This window comes from Aptenodytes forsteri, unplaced genomic scaffold, assembly GCF_000699145.1.
Source record: "Aptenodytes forsteri isolate BGI_AS27 unplaced genomic scaffold, ASM69914v1 Scaffold72, whole genome shotgun sequence".
Taxonomy (NCBI): domain Eukaryota; kingdom Metazoa; phylum Chordata; class Aves; order Sphenisciformes; family Spheniscidae; genus Aptenodytes; species Aptenodytes forsteri.
The window spans coordinates 6,708,971-6,727,379 of NW_008796193.1; the positions used below are offsets into that span (position 1 = coordinate 6,708,971).

General features: G+C 37.4%; 1 protein-coding gene across 1 annotated transcript in view; it reads right to left on the minus strand.

The window, feature by feature from the left end:
• The window catches only part of CCDC39 (coiled-coil domain containing 39), a 22,956-nt gene extending 6,350 nt beyond the window's left edge, over positions 1-16,606 (minus strand). The window contains exons 1-12 of the mRNA XM_019474340.1: positions 16,487-16,606; positions 15,195-15,341; positions 13,992-14,150; positions 12,930-13,022; positions 12,716-12,844; positions 10,759-10,950; positions 8,966-9,069; positions 8,498-8,630; positions 4,649-4,843; positions 3,769-3,933; positions 2,306-2,443; positions 757-965 (exon numbers count right to left, since the gene is read on the minus strand). Coding sequence (XP_019329885.1) covers positions 757-965; positions 2,306-2,443; positions 3,769-3,933; positions 4,649-4,843; positions 8,498-8,630; positions 8,966-9,069; positions 10,759-10,950; positions 12,716-12,844; positions 12,930-13,022; positions 13,992-14,150; positions 15,195-15,341; positions 16,487-16,597 — 1,775 coding nt within the window. The 5' untranslated portion in view covers positions 16,598-16,606. The remainder of the gene's footprint in view (positions 1-756; positions 966-2,305; positions 2,444-3,768; positions 3,934-4,648; positions 4,844-8,497; positions 8,631-8,965; positions 9,070-10,758; positions 10,951-12,715; positions 12,845-12,929; positions 13,023-13,991; positions 14,151-15,194; positions 15,342-16,486) is intronic.
• Between the last annotated feature and the right edge of the window lie 1,803 nt (positions 16,607-18,409).

Sequence of the window (18,409 nt, forward strand, 5' to 3'; positions counted from 1 at the left end):
AGTCACACTAAATCACTCTAATTTCCTATTGTGTGGGGTGTGGTTAGCAGAGAAGTGAATAAAAAGCCTGCCAGATTTCAGCAGTTCAGCTGCTGAAGCGTTGATTTTTGGCTGGATATAGATACTGGCATTTCAGAGCTAAAACTGCCCCAGATACTTTGCACTGATTATTACAGAAGGGAAAAGTTATTTCATATATGGCTGCTTTATAAGAGAGTACATACGTAATTCAGAAGATTTAATTTTGTTATATAGGACACATAGTGGAGAGCTCATTTGTTGAAAAGGCAAAAAACCCAAACCAAACAGACTTACTGTACGAGTCAAAGAAATCACAGCTTTATCAAGCAGTTGGGAGTAAACCCTCTTTAAAAGCAACTTCTCTGTTTTAAATATTTTGTCGTACCTCCAGACACACTGACTTCACATTTCCTATTATTTTGAAAAACGCACGTGACATTTACTTTAAAAAGATGTCTGCAACTGAGGTTTCCTCTCAGTACTGTAGAGGATCTTCACTAACAGAATAAACAGTAGTCACTTGTTCACCAAGCGGTTAAAGGTGTAGGCTGGATTTCAGAGAAGGGATCTCTCGCTCGCCTCAACTGGTCTCAGTATATAACTTGAGCAAGATTTATTTCATCCTCAATTTCTCTAATTGGTGAAACTGGGTAAAATGCTTCTCTTTTTCAGTAAGTCCCCATATAAAATGTACTCAATAAAAGTTACAAGTTTAATTTATATAAGAATAGTTACCTTATGCGTTGCCGTTCCTGATCCACAAGTCTTATCTGGGAATCCAGCATTGCCTTATGAATCTTAATTTCCTCAGTTCTTTCTGCTATGGCTTTCTTTAACTCCAATTTTTGTTTTTCCAGTGTTAGAACTTTCTCTGTCTTATTACACAGAGTATCTCCAAGACGGTTCAATTCTAGTTTTAAGAGATTATCTTCGACCATCATCTCCTAATAAATGCCAAAAAGGTCTCAAAATAAGAAAGCATCATTTTTAACTAAGATTATTTATAACAGTTAATAAGTTAATAATTTTTTTATAAAGTATCCATTATTTTATACACAACTGTAAGACTCATTTTGCTCTGCATTTAAGAATGTTCTCACTTTCTCATTTGCTAACAGTTTACATGGCGAGTACCATGGGGTAGATCACTTCCTGAATGGTTTTATACAAATTCATCAGCCTTTCTAATTCAGACTGAGTTGTGGGTTGTTAGACTTTTCCACCTACACCTTTCTTTCAGTTTAGGTGGTTTCAAAGAAATTAAGCAGACTTACAAGGAACTTCCTGAAGCAGTTGATATCTCACTTGAACCATTATAACTGTCTTGGAATATGTTCTAGATTCTGTAGGTCTACAAGTAATGTTGTTATATGAACAAATTTATATATACCAAAGCTTATGAAAAACAGCAAGTGGTGAACTTCATTAGCATGCAAACACTTTAAATCATTTTAAGAAAATCTCTTACAGAGCCCAAACTCTGTACTGTTTTTTCTGAGAGTTCTTTTATGCCATCAGCTTTTCTTTTGTTCCCCTGAATTTCATCCCCAGAGAAAAGTTCCAGGTTAGGGAAAGAGAGTTTTCATTGAGGAGCAAGTGCACCAGTTAAGTCGATAGCTCTTCCCCCTGCTACTTAGACCCTGTATTGTTCTACTACCTTAGTGCTTCTTTTAGGAAGGCTAGAGCTTATTTTGCAGGAAAAAACGTGCAGTAATTAGAGGATTGGGAACTATTTTTTTTCTGTTTATCAAAATATGGGGAGGGCGACTTCCATTTTATTTCTAATTCCTTAAATTGGAATATAGATAGATCCAAACCATCTGCTGGAAAAAAATCTCAAAATTTAATAACAAAAAACTGAACCAAATTTATTAGTTGGCATCACAGATTGAGAATAAAAATTCAGTGCTAGGTAAAGACATCCTTGAACAGTAAATACATTTTCTATTTTAAAGGCATTTGTTTCTCAAAAAAACCCCAAACCACTGACCAGGTGGATATTGTGGTATAAGTAAGTAATGTGTGATTAAATTGATAACCCAAACAAACTTTATGCTGTATACAGAGGAGAAGCAACACTTTGCCTAGTAAGATAACAGTGATGAAAATTACTTCAAAGTTTGGGAAGGAAGGTGTAAGTCAAGAACTACAAAGAGGGTTCTTATGGATATAATGATGTAGCACTGTGGGAGGCAGACAACAGCCTTCAGATCAAGTCATGAGTTTATGTGTTTTTCAAAACAAATGTGTCCTGTATTAGTAAAGTTGCAAAATAATACTGTACCTGCTTAACGGCTTTAGCTTTTTTTAACTCCTGATCTGATCTCTCATTGAAAAGATTTAGTTCATTTATCTTGATCATCATACCACTTGTTTCTTCTCCTGTCTTATCCATTGCTCTCTTGATGAAATGGACATCACTCTGTTTCCAAATAAGTTATATTTAATTTATTTCAGTGAATGTAGGTTGCAACAAAAGCTACCAGTTAATTTTAAATGAGATATTTTTCAGTCCTGGAACCAGGAACCATCATCATCTTGTGTCCATATGCTGCTCTGCAAACAGTGCCTAGAGCATTGCAGTCCTCACGCAGAGTGCTGTTACAGCATTAATGTCATTGCTTGTTTTATTTGGAGTGTAGTAATTGTTATTTATACAATATAGACCTTTCAGCCAATACGGCAATTCTAATATAATCATGTATTTTGGTCTAGATAAAAAAAAATCTCCTGGCGTGTCTGACCATGACTTTGATATTCGTAGTTCATCTTCATAAAACCATCTGTCTTTGATAATACTCCAGAGTATGAATAAAATCCTGAGGGTGTCTTTCAATGTTCGATGATACTCACCACTCAAATTTTGCTTCTCCTCAAAACTGAAGTGTGGGCACCAGTTGCCCAACATTAAATCGTGTTATTGCATGGATCTCCAGTTAAAGGGCTCTCCTATAAGCAGTTTCTTCCCCTGACTAAGTCGATCAAATTTTTTCTTAACTATCACTTTGAGAAACCAGTTGCCATCTTTTATTAAAAATGTGACTTTTGTCTTTGTATGGTTTCTCTTTGAAGAGAGGTTTCTAAATGTGCTAAAATGTAGCTGATTAATAAACAAATACATTTCTTATAAAAAGAAATTATAAATTGGCAACAGAATAACTGACTGGTTCATATCTACAAGAAAGGTTAAATGCATTTTTAGAGAATTAATGATGGTCACTGGATAGTGGAAAACCAGAGAACAAGCACCTATATGCAAAATTCTCACATGGGCATAAAGACATAAAAATAGTATTTCTGAATTACGTATCAGGATGGGGTCAACTAACTCAAATACTGTCTCTTCAATTCAGTGATGTTACTTTGTACAATTTTAAATGCAACTGTACTTATTTTATGAAAAATATAAAAGTAAGTAGTAGCATCACAGAATAACATTCTCCTATTTTGACATGGTCCTAACGATAAACTCAAACATTTGCAAGCAGTCAGTCACATCCTGAAATGAAAGCTAAGCTTGCCTTTCCAACATTTCAATGCTTGTCCTCCTGCTAAGGTGTCTCAGTTGTGCAGTAATGACCTATTTTTCTGGAAGGTATAGGGAACATGAAGTTTTCTACATGGGTTACACAAAGTTCAGATATCTTTTAATCTACTACCAAGTCATTAATTAATAAGATCCAATCTACTTAATTCACTGAGGTTTCTAGATGTTACACAGTCAACCTGATGTTCTAAGGAAGTTACCTGAAGTTTCTTGTGCTGCACATGTAAAACATCATACGCATTTTTCTTTTCTTCTAAGGTTTTCTTCAGTTCAGCAACTTTTGCTTCCAAAACTTGTTTTTCATCTGCATTAACCTCTCCTTCTAACCGTGACAGCCGTCTCTGTACTTGCTGAATATAGAAATCCTGTTAAAATAATTTTTAAGAGAATTAGTAGTCTGAGATAAGCAATTATAGCCTTCCTATAAAGCTAAAACACTGGATATAAACTTGGATCTAAATGTTGGCTTTAGGACAGTCACCCAATTAAGCTATTGTTTTTATAATAATTTATGGCTTATAGACCTCATTAGCAAAATATTCTTAGATGACTGATGTGCAGTGATGGTTAAGGAGTAATCTTCTAGAAGAGTAACAAAGCATACTCAGCACAGTCTGCTGTAGGGAGGCTTACAGTGGAGTTGCCATCTTGCTGTTACCAGTGGATGCCGATATAAAAGAGCAAATTTTCAAAGTGGTGCGTAGGAAATATGCACAAAATCCAATTAGTAAATAACAGGATTTTGGCATGTTCCTCTTGTATTGCTTTAAAAATTTACCCTAAGGTGTCTGTGGTTCAGAGGGATCAAAGTAAAGAACTGATTTGAGAAATTAGTGGGAAAAGCAGCAGATCCAAAAAATAATGAAATACACAAGTGCATAATGTAGGTGATACTATAGCAAGTTTCAGTTACTTCCATTTTATCCATACATCTAGAGACTGAAATAAACGCAGACTTCAAATTATACTACATGACATTTCCAAAATGGTAAGACGTTGACAAAGATTACAGAACTCAAGGAATTTACTCTCATTAGACCCAAGAAACAATCATAGTATGAAAGTACGTTAACATTTTACCTGGTTATATATTAATTCTTGCTGTTTTAATGCATCTGCATCAAGTCTGTGCAGTCGAGACTTAAGATTTTTAAGTGATGTTCGACTTCCCTCAATTTCCGCTAGAACACACTTCTCCTTATCCTTCTGCACCTTTAACTCTTGAATCTTCTTGAAAAGTAGTTCTTTTAACTGGTTCATTTCTGTTTCTTTTTCCTGGTGACAAATTAATCATTAAGTAGTAAGAAATAATTAATCACATCAGAAGTAATTTCTGAGGAATTCCTTGCCTTTATTAATCATATATAGGAAGATTAAAAAATTTCAATACTGTATCTGTTAATATGAACATGGAATTTCATAGGTCTTCAAAACGGTTGGCAAGAAAAAGCTTTGATTAAAGCAATTTTTTTTTTTTTTTTTTAACTTGGATCCTACCCTACTATTACATGACCTTCTTTTTCCTTCTTTTTCCATTATGGGCATACTACTCTTTTCAGCCTTTCAGAAAACTAAATTCCTGTTATCCTTTCAAAAACCCCTCCTTATTGCTTCCAGTATATGTTAATAGTTGGAGAAATATAATACAAAGCTTTTCAATGGTTTATTAAAACTTTTAACTCTGTGTGTGTGCACATGTATGTACATACGTGTGTTTATATAAGTTGGAATAATTTTGTTTGAAAAATTAATTACACATTTTAAAATCACTTCCTTATTCTCAGAGGCAAGTTGTATTAACACCCAAATCAGTGCAGGAAATGAGGTTTTAGTAGGGTCTGTTACAGTAAGACAATGCTGAACATTTCAGGTACCCTGGAATGTACTGAAAACCAACAAAATTGCGATTATTTTCTTTTTATAACCCTAACAAGGAAGACAACTTTATTCTTTCCCTCGCTCCTTCCATCCCCCCACCCAAACAACGAAAGACCTTCCAAGGCTCAGGCCGTTCAGCATGCTAGTTTCCTGTAAGGTAGCTCTCTAAAACGAGTGATGTGGCATCACAATCCTGTTCCCAAAGACTCATTTACATTTAGCTCAAGTCTGGTACAGAGTTTGAAGATGCACATTTAAATTAATATAGCAAACACCTTAGAATTCACTTTTCTACACTGAGTTAAAGTGTGCTTATTCTTGATTTTATATGTATACATTGTGAAATTTGCTTGTAAACCATCTTGCTGGCTTTAATAACAGCAAAAGTAACTTAACTCCTTTAAGAGCTCATAATCGCATTCTACCAAACAGAATTTTGTTGTAGTTGAACTTGCTGTAAGTCCAATTCCAAATCCAAAACTCAGGAAGTAAAAAGCAGGTGTAAGTTTAACATGAAATTGTTATGGCCTGTAGCATTTTACACTGATGTCGGTGGGCTTTGGATCATGCCTGGACAAAGGAATTTAATTTCAGAAGTACACTGTTTTTATGCATGTGCCCAATTCTGAGCTGTATTTCTGAAGCTAACGGCAACAATGAATTTGTCTACTAAAACTGGATCATGATTTGACCTTTATTTCATAGTCTTTCTTGCATATCTAAATTCATTTATTTAATAGGAATTGTTTCTCTCCCTTTAAGTGAGGTTGCTAATAGAGATAAGATATTCAATAAGCTTCATGGTGCAACAGTGTTTTGCCACAGATTGAAGAGGGAGAAGTATCACAGAACTAAAGCGCAAAATGGTGACATTTCATCCACATTGTTCCTGTAAATATCTCTTCACAGTAAATTAATAGATGCAGCAAATAGCCATGTGTGTCTAATGGTGATGGAAAGCATGCTTCTGACTAATACATTACAGACATTGTTCAGGAACAGTTCATCCTAGTTAAAATATTACCCTGAAGCTGTGGAGCTGCCAAGCTCAATGTCATCTTAGGTTATCCGCCACAGACGCAAGTAAAGAAACCCTGCTAATGGTTTAGCCACCCTGGTAACAGTCTTAAGGGGAAGGAAATAAGGGTTTCATTTTAATGAAATGTTGTATCATTACAACTTGTTTTCAAATTATCTGAAAAACCAAAACAGTAAGGAAGGCCTGTAATTTAAGAAACTCTCTATAAAAGAAAGACATCCCCTCTCTAGTTTCTGTATGTATATTTAAAATGTACAGTTAATGCCTGTGGAGTTAAAAAGTTTGAAAAATAACACCCAAGCTACTGCAAGGGATTATTTCACATACATGCTACAGGAAACACAAAATAGGAGGGGGAAAAAAAAAAGTATACAGTGGTATGCACAGATACAGCTTTTTTGTCACTTGTGTGGGAACGCCTCCTGTCACATTAATTTAACCTGGTCATTTTACAGTAAAGAAAGCTTCAGCATATCCAACACTCAATTGTCTGGCAAAATGTAAAAAAATATTTGTATCAAGTTCAGTCAGAAGCTAAGCAGTAAAACACTAAGAGAATTAGTAGCAAAATGACAAAACAGTAGAAACATTTTTCTGAAAAGCGGGAAAGTTCAGATGATTGCATTACAACATTGCATTTATTCAAAAGCCCTTTGCAGTTCATCAGATGATAATGAATTAGGATATTTTTATTCCTATACTTAATTTGCAACATAAGAAGTGGGTTTTGAATTGAAGTATTATTAGACATGTTAAAAAAATAGTCACCATATTACAGCTCGTACATGCCATTTCCCAGATCAAAATCTTTATGCATCATGAAAATGAAATCTAAAAAGTGAGCCAGTAATTATTTAACAGTCCACAACAAGTTAGATGTATCAGAGTATCATGTAATAGAATTAAAATAATGAAGAGGAGACTAGGCCAGCCAAATCTGATTAAAAGATTTCAAAATCTTTTTTAATCCCAGTTTGCCAAAAGCATAGCTCTTTGCATGTTTATAAGTTTTGGTGGTGTTTTACTAAAGCCAAGAAGTTTTCAGTGGTAATGTTACTGAAAAGTCATCCTGACAAGATTCTCACTCTTTAACAACCTTATTGATGGGAAACTGACAAAAGTTCAAGGATGCTTGCTCCTCAGCAGCCCATAAAACAATGTTTAGAGACATAAACTCCCAAAAGAGCTAAGCAAAATACAAGATGTTGAAATTTTTCAGTATTGTTACAAAGCAGAAGCAAAATATTACTATATAATAAAACTTGCCACATTCCAGTAAATAACTTTTATTTCAATCTAGCCAAGAAGTTGTAAGTAGCTTTTAGCTGATGTCAGAGGTAAATGCCCTGTTCAGTACACTCAGCATAAGAAAGACACGGACCTGTTGGGGCGGGTCCAGAAGAGGGCCACAAAAATGATCAGGGGGATGGAACACCTCTCCTGTGAAGAAAGGCTGAGGGAGTTGGGGTTGTTCAGCCTAGAGAAGAGAAGGCTTCGGGGAGACCTTATTGCAGCCTATCAGTACTTAAAGGGAGCTTATAAAAAAGATGGCGGCAAACTTTTTAGCAGGGCCTGTTGCGACAGGACAAGGGGGAATGGCTTTAAACTAAAGGGGGGTAGATTTAGACTTCTAGTTGAAGATGTCCCTGCCCCCGGCAGGGGGGTTGGACTAGATGTCCTTTAGAGCTCCCTTCCAACCCAAACTATTCTATGATTCTATACTGATGCAGTCAGAATACCGGTTTTGTATCTGATCTCTACAATGACAGTTCCAGTATCCTATGTTAATATATGGGGACACCATCTTCTGAATTACTAGGACCACTTATTTTCCTCCAGAGTTTTCCCAACACAGATACTGACGTATCTACATGCACGTTACTTCATTTGATGAAATAGCTACATGTCATATTAATACTTACATCCCATTTTAATCCATAAATATTTGCCCTAGATAGAGGTTGCAAATTCAAATGAATCCTCATTTGCAGAAACCATGAAAAACATTTTACCTTGACTATTTTTTCTTCTTCCTTTAGTATTTCTTCCATCCTCAAAGCTTTGTCTTCCGAACTGAGTGTCTCCTCAGTCACAAGCTTCAGCTTATTGGAAAGACTTGCATTTTTTTCTTTAAGAAAGCTTAATCTAAACAAAATTACATGATTTAACAAGTTAAATGTATGTTGCATATATAACACTGCCAAAACCAAGCAGCATACCTTACTGAGCAATTGCCTAATAAAGCAGGCTAAACTAACCTATGATAACCAAGGCCCTAACTGATTTTTTCATGCCCTTTAAAAACAAGGATTACCAGGAGTATTTCCTAAATTGCCCAGTGCCAGAAACTATGCAGGACACGAAGTAACCAGAAAATGGAGGCTTTAATCATCAACATTATTTAAGGTTCTTTGCTAGCTCAAGGATTTGATTATATTACTAATCCTTACAAATGATACTTTTAAAGGTCTGTTTCTTACCTGGCTTGTTTTTTCTGAATTTCTTTCTTCAGATTGGTTACTTGTGTTCTTAAAGACTCTAGATCAGAAGCAGTTCTGTCCACAGTGGATTTCAAAGCATCCAGCTAATAAATTACAAAATGGAGCAATCAAGCTCTTACTTACTTTGGTACACGTTAGGCTATTTAAAATTGTAAGGGACCTCTTTATTGGAAAGTATTCAGTTTCTTTTTAACAGTGTTTTCCAAATGAGAAGTGCTGCAAATTCTGAGGCGCTGTAAATTGGCACAGCTAGTAAACTCAATAGACTAATTTACATAATCTGAATACTGGGACAAAATACTTAAGAATACAGAATGAATTATGAAGGTGCTGTGGGCTGCAATTCTTGTCCAACAGCATCTATGTAAGTGGAACCATGGTTTTATAGAGCACAGCTGACTGATGACGTTCTTTGTGAACATGGATACCCTTATGTATCTACTAAATATTTCTAATTCAAACTTTGTTGGGTACATAAAATTACTTTGATTAAGATAAGGGAACACCGTGACATTTAATTTGGTAAAAACAACCATCACAGCGTACACTCATTAAACAGGATACGAATACTTTACAATCAGTAGCTCATTAGTCTTCACAGTATCACTTAACAGTGTAAGTGTAATTGTCTTTACTTTCACAGATGAAGAAACCTGAGCAAGGGTATATATAGCAGGTCTCTCTCCGTACCAGAATGAGAAACTGGGATGTCACAAGTTGACAGTTGAACTGTAAGTCTGTTTTTTTCCTCGTTTCTCACTTGCATGCCACAGATGTTCTAACACCTAATAATGGGAGGCTGTTCTCATTATCACATTATGTAGTATTAGTTGTGAAAAACGTCAAACAAGAATCTCACAGCTTAGAGATGAAAACCTACCAATTCTGTGAACCCTCAAGTTTGCATGAATTGTAGGATAATCTAATAGCCTACACCTTGTTTGAGCTACCTACAGTTTAATTAAGGTATCAGCTTATGAACCACCTGCTACAGAAAACCTATCCAAAGTTAAGGCAACAGCAGATACAGGGTTTTTGTTTTTTAAAACCACCAAGCTTGCTGAGTAGCCCAGTGTTACCATTTTCTTGTTAAGAGAAAACTTACTCAGGTAATACAAGTGTATCCCTTCTCAACAGGGCCATGAGACTTGAATTACCTCTTAGAAATACTTCTACAGGCATTTAAGTAATTAAGCAGTGCAGCTCATTCCTAGCTTTAAGTGCTGATTAAATGTAAGTAACAGAGTAAGTACGGACAGCATCGAGCAGCCCTATTCTACTGCCTCTTGATTAGAAATCCATGTGAAAGTGTTCAGGTTTTTTTTCCCCTCAAGAATTTTACCCTGACTAGAAGGGCCATCACCACTCACTTCTGAGAGCACAGGACAGGAATTTTTTTGGAATCTGGAGGTGATCTCTCTCATCTTTATACAATACTGCAGTCTACATATGCTAAAGGCAAGACACACCTCCTTCTGAAGCATTTAATGGTGTTATACCATTTAAGAGAAAATTCATCCATTTTATACCAACACAACAGAGAATACAAGCTAATCTCTTCACCGCTGTCAATGAAAGGATTAAGTTGAGGGTTGGGATCCCAATAATCATGACTAGACTGAGAAGAGCTGACATTTTGTTGAATTATTAAGAGTCTAGTATAAAAACAGAGAAAAGCAAATGCTATTCCTGTATTTCTTCCATCTAGTCAACACTTAGAGTTAAAAGTTACAGTTTCAGTCTGTTTTTCTGAACTGTTTGGTCATACTTACCTCATCCTGCAGCTGAACTCTGTAAGTATCCTGAGTTTGATATTCATTTCGCAGGCTGGTAGCTTCCCGCTCAGCCGAAGAAATTTTCTTTTCATATTCCATATTATTAAGAGTTTCGTTTACCAAAAAGGAAGTCTTCTCTTTCAGCACAATTTCTTTCTTTCTGATCTCCTGTTTTATGTCTGTTATTAGCTATCAGAATAAAAACATTTTAGATTTGCTTGCATTAGTTAAGATGTATTAGATTAATAAAGGGTACAACCAGAAGATAGATTGCTGTTAAGACTACTCTTTGCATGAGACAGGCCAGTTATCACATCATTCTTAAATTACTTTATTCCACTAATACATCACAACACCAAATACTACAATTGTTTTGGATTGGAAACTTCCAAAATATTCCAATAATTTCAAAAAAACAGGACACTATAAACTTGTATGAAATAAAAATAATTTTTGATTGATTGAATAGGGAAAAAAAAAAAGCTATGTGAACAAAACTTCAGATAGACTTGAAATGGAGGAAATGCAAGAGGAAAATTACCAACAATAGTGATGCTTACTTTAGCTGACAGATTTAGAGCTATTCAGTGAAAATTGTATATTTTGAAAGGTTAAGTAAAAGATTAGCAACTGGGAAAATTATATTGTAGTTCTAATGTTAAAAAAAAGTCTGTCTACAAAAGCATCTATTCTATGGACTACTAATATGTGGAAGGTTGGCCAGAGCTGGGTTTTTTTTGTTGTTGTTGGGGTTTTGGGTTTTTTTTTAAAATATCTGTTTGTTGTTTGTTCTTTGCAGGAATCTTCTGACCTGAAATACTATAAAATCCAAAATATTTCAGCTAAACTAGACCATTATATTTTCTGTTTGGTAGTATTTCTTCCGGCTTGTCATTTTCTATTATTAACATTTTTTTTAGTGTTATATCTTAAGCCTGTTTAAACCATGTTTCTGCTCAGGGTATGCTTAATACCCATATGGGCAACATAACAAAGCTGATACTCTTTCAGCAGGAAAACAGCATACTAGCAGAGCTAAGGATTTAGGTCGAGCCTTCCTGTACATGTGATTATGCTGCCCCCCCCCCCCCCCAACAAAAACCACCCCCTCCAAAAAAAGCCATTGCTTCAGTGGAATCCACATTTATAAAGTTTTTCTCTACACTGATCCTTCAGGCTTTTTCTGGTGCATCTGTTCTATTGCCCTGCAGAACTTTCTGAGTTCACACTTATTCTGACAAAGTCAGGATAAAATATACTTTATTTGTACCTCTTGCCATTGTACCATCTGTGCATAAGACACTGACAAAACCAATGAAGACTATATTTTTTAGAAATTAATACTAACTCATAATGCCCAACAGGACCTTTTTTGGATTAGAAGAGTGCTGTTGCTTCTCTCCATTTGCAGAATGTACTTAAGGACCAATTTTTAACTTTCATGTGATTATTTATCCTAATTCTGACATAAGTGTTAGTCATGCATTTGTTCACAGAGGCAGCAACAGTAATTCCTTCAATAATAAATGTTCCATTTTCTTTTTTATATTGCATCCCAGCCACAGAATCCCCTCCTTGCAGTTGACGTTGACTGTCCTTACACTCTAAGAAACACTCCATCTTGTTGCTTCTTAGATCAGAGAAAAGAAAATACTGAAACTGGCATGCTTTGCATTTTCCAGCAACCTTGAGATTGAAAATTAAACCTTGCATAGTATCAAGCAGAGCACCATTACTTACACTGAGAGATACTGCTTTCAAAATAAAGGCTGAATACATTTCAGTAATACCTGAACTTTGAAACACCTTAATAAAATACAGACGTAAACACAAAGAGAACACTGAACATCTAGAAGACCCGATCATTCTATGCACGAATGGCAAAATTCTTATCAATATCATAGATACAAAAGTAGGCTGATATACTGATATGGATCAGTTACAGCAGTTTTACCAAAGCATAATGATCGATCTGTTGATCTCTCTTCTGCATCTGTTGTATTGCATTCTCCCACTGCCTGATGACTTCTTGCCTTTCCTGATGAACTCTGCGAAAGTCTTCAGCTGTCTTGTCAAGCTCTATCTGTTTAAAAGAAAGCACCCCAATGATTTCGGATTTTAAAAGTTTCATATATAACAAGATATCTTCAAGAACCTTAAGCACAAACCTGAGCTGTTATGGTTTCTGTAAGCTCATTATCAAGAGCTCTGCGCTTCTGATTTGCTTGCATGGTCAACTTTTCTACTTGAAGGGTTAATGCCTAAAATGAAAGGATACAAAAATATAATGTATTTGAAAACAAATATAATGTCTTATAAATTCTTAAAGCTCTGCTATAATTAGGGGCAAAATTACTGAGGCATCAATTTTATTGTGTTTTAGAGAACAAAAAAACTGAGAATCAAGCCTCCCAAATTTTTGGTCATACAAGAGGCCGTAATCTCTTGTCAGCCCTTGGGACCAAACTGGAGCTAGGCCAAAGTAACCCTCCACCATGTATAGATGTGTACTTGGTGTCCTCAGCATCAGCTATTTCACTTTACTCTTCCTACTATGCTGTGTGACTTGCTAACGTAAATGATATAAGTGAGACTGTTTGTGTAAGCTAAAGTTTTTGGGTTAAGTATTTAATGAGTAAAAATCGATTTTCTCCTCCCTGTATTTAAAGGCTCAAGAGAATATTAACCAGGGATACTTATCTCTGAATTAATATTATACTTGAGAACTAACCCTTATAAAGACTGAACTTGTGACTGCAGTGTCTATTTATACCCTCTTTCATTATTCTAGGCAGCTTTACTGAAATAGCTATACTTTGTTCTCAGTAATATTAACAATTTCAGCTCTAACAGGAAAATCTACACTATTTGTGCATATTTGGCATGCATTTTTGAACAAACTCCTCTCTTAATTCAGTGGCACTGCTTTCTAGACTTTATTATCCATTTGTGCACTTTCTCAGAAAAACTCAAACTTAAGTTTTACCCAGATGAACAAACAAATTAATGTCTTCAATTACGCCTTTCACCTTTTGTAAAACCTGTTCTCTCGGACCTTTAAAATGAACCTTATATGGAATTGCATGGTTGTGTTAAGTGGAAACCAGTTTTAAAGTGCTGTTGTACAAAATCTTGTCTCCGTCTTACCTGACTTGGTAACATAACAAAGTCTTCAAATGCTAAAATGGTTCTCTGTTTTGTTTCTGAAAATTGCTGTCATTTCTACTTACTCCTAGTTTCCCTTCATCTTGTTGTGCATACTTCTGGATTGTGATAGCATCAGTGTCTTTACGATTTGATTCCTTTATCCAGCTCTCCAGAACTTCCTCATCACAGTTCATCTGCTGTTTTAAGTTTTCCAACTTCTTAGTGGTTTTATTTATAGTATTCTAATAAAATTAGAGATAAATTAAAGGGTTAATATTAAATGTCTAATATTTTCTTTGAATAGTAATTGAAACAACCAGTCCAAGCTACTGCAACAAGTTTACATACATCTTATTGTCAACAGAATTGCTAGTTTTCTTTTTTGTTAATTGTGTATTATACTTGAGAATAGCTAATACAAGTCCTGGTCTTAAAGAAGAAACAAGACAGTAAATTACCACAAACTTAAAATGCAAATAACTTTAAACAGACAAGTCAACCTCTGGCGAGATATACCTATATGCAGGATATCTGATCTGAGGCATTACAGGGTAAAGTTTCTCCCCCACACGCTAAGGCCCAGTTGTTAGATCCTTATCGTGCATATCAATTTACAAATGGCCCCACATGTCTGTGAAGAGACTTCCTGACACAAATATGAGAGAATCTGGATCCAGCTGAATAGCAAGGATATCTTCATCCTGCTACCCATTCTGAGAGACTGGAGATTACAAACAGACTTAGTGAGAAGGAAGAGAGCAAATAAAAAAAATAAACAAACATCATTTAAATTATTCGTAGAAAGAAAAAGAGACAGTTCCATTAAACAGAAAACCACCTATGATTAGATAGCATTAGATTACTTTTTTAATGTAAAGCAAATTTTTGATCTCGAAATCATGCCCCAAGTTTATTTTATGTGGGGAAGAAGATTTGCCACCAATAATTTAATTTTTAAACCATAAAGAAAATACCTGCGAGAATTAACAAGATGGTGATATGGATGTGTGGCTGTGTATCTGGCATTAAGAACATTAAGAACTGCAGTCTTTCAATATCTAGTTAATATTTGCTAAGTCTTGACAAGTCTATGGAAGGAGATCCTCAGTGTCACTCTACTTGCCTACACAGGGAAAGCACATCCAGAACATTTATTATAGTTTATAAGATTTAATTATAATTAGCTATTCTTGACTTATACTATTATTTCTGTAAATGCAAGTGAGGACAAGTCATAAAATCTAATTGCAATATGGGTGTTCTCTTACAAAAATTTTAAGCCTTACTTCTTGACTGTTTTTCTTTTCTTTTAAGGAAACTATCTCATCTTCCAGTCGTCTAATGTCACTTTTGAGACGTCCACGTTCTCTCTCAGCAAGGGCTTTAAAGTGTTGTTCAGTTTCAATTTCATTCTCTCTGGCTCTGTGAAGAGACTAGAGAATAATACAGTTCAGCATTTTACAATAAACAAGAGGCATATATCAGCAAAAAAACTTTTTTTTTTTTTTTACATACAACCAAATCCCAAGTCAGAGATGGTATGATTTTGTCATGTAAATATAGGAATTTTCAGAGCAACTTTATTGTTTGGATTTTAGTATCTCAAATATATGTATTCTAATATATATACCCACCCCCATTGTATTGTATCAGATATCCACAGACCAACCTTTTATAGCCCTAAAAACTCAATTCAAAGATATTTCACCCAAGATTCAGAATCTTAATCTTTCAAAATCAAAATCTTTCTTAGTCTCTTGATCACCAGTGGCTTTACATCAGATTCAGGAGGCACAGCAAAAGAAGTCATTTTATTGTTTTATGCAGAGACAGACCACCACCAGGCTGGCCTATAGCAGTATCTCTGTATTGTCTAATCCGTCTGACAAAAGTGATTTAACAGGGGTTTTCTTCCTTGTATAATAACAAATCTATTACTTACTAGAAGCTTCTCTTAAATAGAGACTAGTATGTGCTGTCTCTTTCTTTATGTGCAGATTAAAGCTTGACTCTAGCATAAAAAAAATTAAAAAGTTGTTCAGCTGCAGGGAAGTTTCTTAATACTTTTTCACCTAGGATACTTTACCTGAAAGGTGTGCAGCTTTGACTCGGGACTCTAGAAATCTAAACCACCCATTTTGGCCAATTACCTCAGAGTGCAAGAGAAGACTTGCACCTTAACCATCTCACTTCATTTTTCATGTCCATGAATTAACTCTTCACTAGCATTTCACAATTAACTCTTAACCATTATAAAGATTATAAATTTGTTTTTCCCTTACACTGATATTTTCCTTGACCAAATTTTTCTTATCGTCTACAAAAGTCTCCGTTCATAAAGAATCCTAAAATGCATCCTTCTTGACTTTCTTCTAGGTACAGTCATTTGATTTTTAGATGGTCTTTTTAATGACCATCACATAGTATCACTGAGATACATAGTTTAACTTTTGTTTCCTGTGAAAGTCCTGACAAATCTTTAACAAAGCTGGTAAATATATAGGGATACCAGCTGCAGAAAGATACTCAGATTACAAGTCTGTCTGATAAAATGGATCTGCTAGAGGTAGCGATTTACCTGAGTGAAGCTGAACTCTTGTCTTACGTTTTTCAAATGAGATGTCATTGCTTCTATACGCTCTTCAAAGTCGGTCAACTCATTTTGCAGGTTTACTTTTTCTTTTTGCATCTTCTGCAGCTATTTAAGAGTTAGAATTGTCAAGTAACTACTTCTAGTTGAGCACTTATTACCTGCAACTACTTAAAAAATATAGTCATTGCACTTACTAATCAAAAAAATGTAAGACGTATGCACTACATTCCTCCAAAGTGGTGAAATGGGAGATTTCAGAAGAAAAGGTAGCGGCAAAAACACTTTTGCCATTAAGTACTGTTGCTTATCATCAAGATAACCAAAATCGTCGAGGCATCACACCACTGAGCAGGCACTCACCTGACGGCCAAATACACCCCACAACAACCCCGAGCTTTGCTAAGGCAACGTACAGCCTCTCGCTCCACAAGCACCTCCGCGCCCGGCTACTGAGGAGCGGGGGGGACGCTCGGAGCGGTGCGAGGCACACCGCTGCACCCAGCCGGCAGACAGGACGGGCAGCCCCGCGGCGCACACCCTGCAGGTACGCGGCTCCCACGCTTTAAGGCGAGGGCCTCGCTCCCCGTTTCCCTCCGCGGAACTCGTGGGGTTTTCCTCCCTCTCTACCCGGGCCCCGGCGGGGAAGGCTCCATGCCGCCCCGCGCCCTGAGGCGGCCAGGGAGGGGCAGGGCGCCGGCGGCCCCCTCAGAGCCGAGGGGCCGGTCCGATGGCTCCGCGCCCCGGGCGGCGACAGCCCTCCGGGAGAGCCCTCCAGGGCCACCGGCGGGAGGCGGATTCCTCTCTCTCCCCGGCCGCAGCCCCCGCGCTCACTTCGTCCTCCAGCGCCTTGTTCTCCGCGTTGGCCACGGGGACGGCGTAGCCATCGTCCCAGCGGAGCTCGGCCAGCACTGAGGCCGCTGGCGGCGGTAGGCGACGGGGAACCGCGGCAGGGCCAGGCCTGGCGTCGCCGGGCCCCTTAGCAACAGCGAACGCCCAGCGACCGACCAAACGGGAAGTAGCACAGGCGGGAGCCGCCTCCCGCCCCGGGCCGGCCCTTCCCGCCCTGCGCCGGCCGTTGGCGGCCCCTGCCCCGCGGCGGGGAGCCGCCGGACCCGCCCCCGCCCGCCTGGTGTGACCTGGGAGCACTGAATTTGGAAATTTCTGGTCTAAGTGCCTACATCAGCTCGTAAGTAGGGCTGTTGTTAGCGGGGTTACCAGAGCTGTCTGGACACAATGACCTTGCCAGCAGTCGCTTGTAACCATGCTGAAGTGGAAGGCATGAGACCCAGTGCCTTCAGCTGACACACCGCTGGCAGCACCTCAGAGTCCCCCCCGAGCAGACTCCCTGTCAGAGCACCAGCCTGTGTCACAGCTGCATCAAATCTGGGGTCAGACCAGGCAGGGTAGCTCGCCTGTTGCTGATAACACCTAATAGCAGATTTCTAGGAGGGTACATGGTACATGTTCTGTTTCTGAACAGGCCTCGTGTTAATTCCCAATGACAAACAGGTGGGTTTCCTGAGCCAGAGATTGCATTCAGGTGACCATAAACAGTAATGCCATATCCTTTATAAACTTGGATGTTACCTTTTCAAACCCATCTGTACTTCTGGGTTGCAAATCATCCTGTGCTATGGGGTTCCATTGTTCATAGATGGAGGAAGGCATGCCAGTCTTGGCAGGAAGCGTAGTCTTGCTGCAGAAGCCCTCTGCTGGTGACTATTTGCCCTATTGTCTGGCTGAAACAGCTGAAAAGACATTAAAGGAATTAATCAAAACATGATTAAAAAGTCCCTGAGGAAAACAGCAATAAGCACTGACAAATGGTTGGGAGGTAGTTTGGAGGAGTGAGGAGTTTGCAGTGAGGTTTGTTATAAAACATGGGCCTATCGCATAGTAGTAACACTG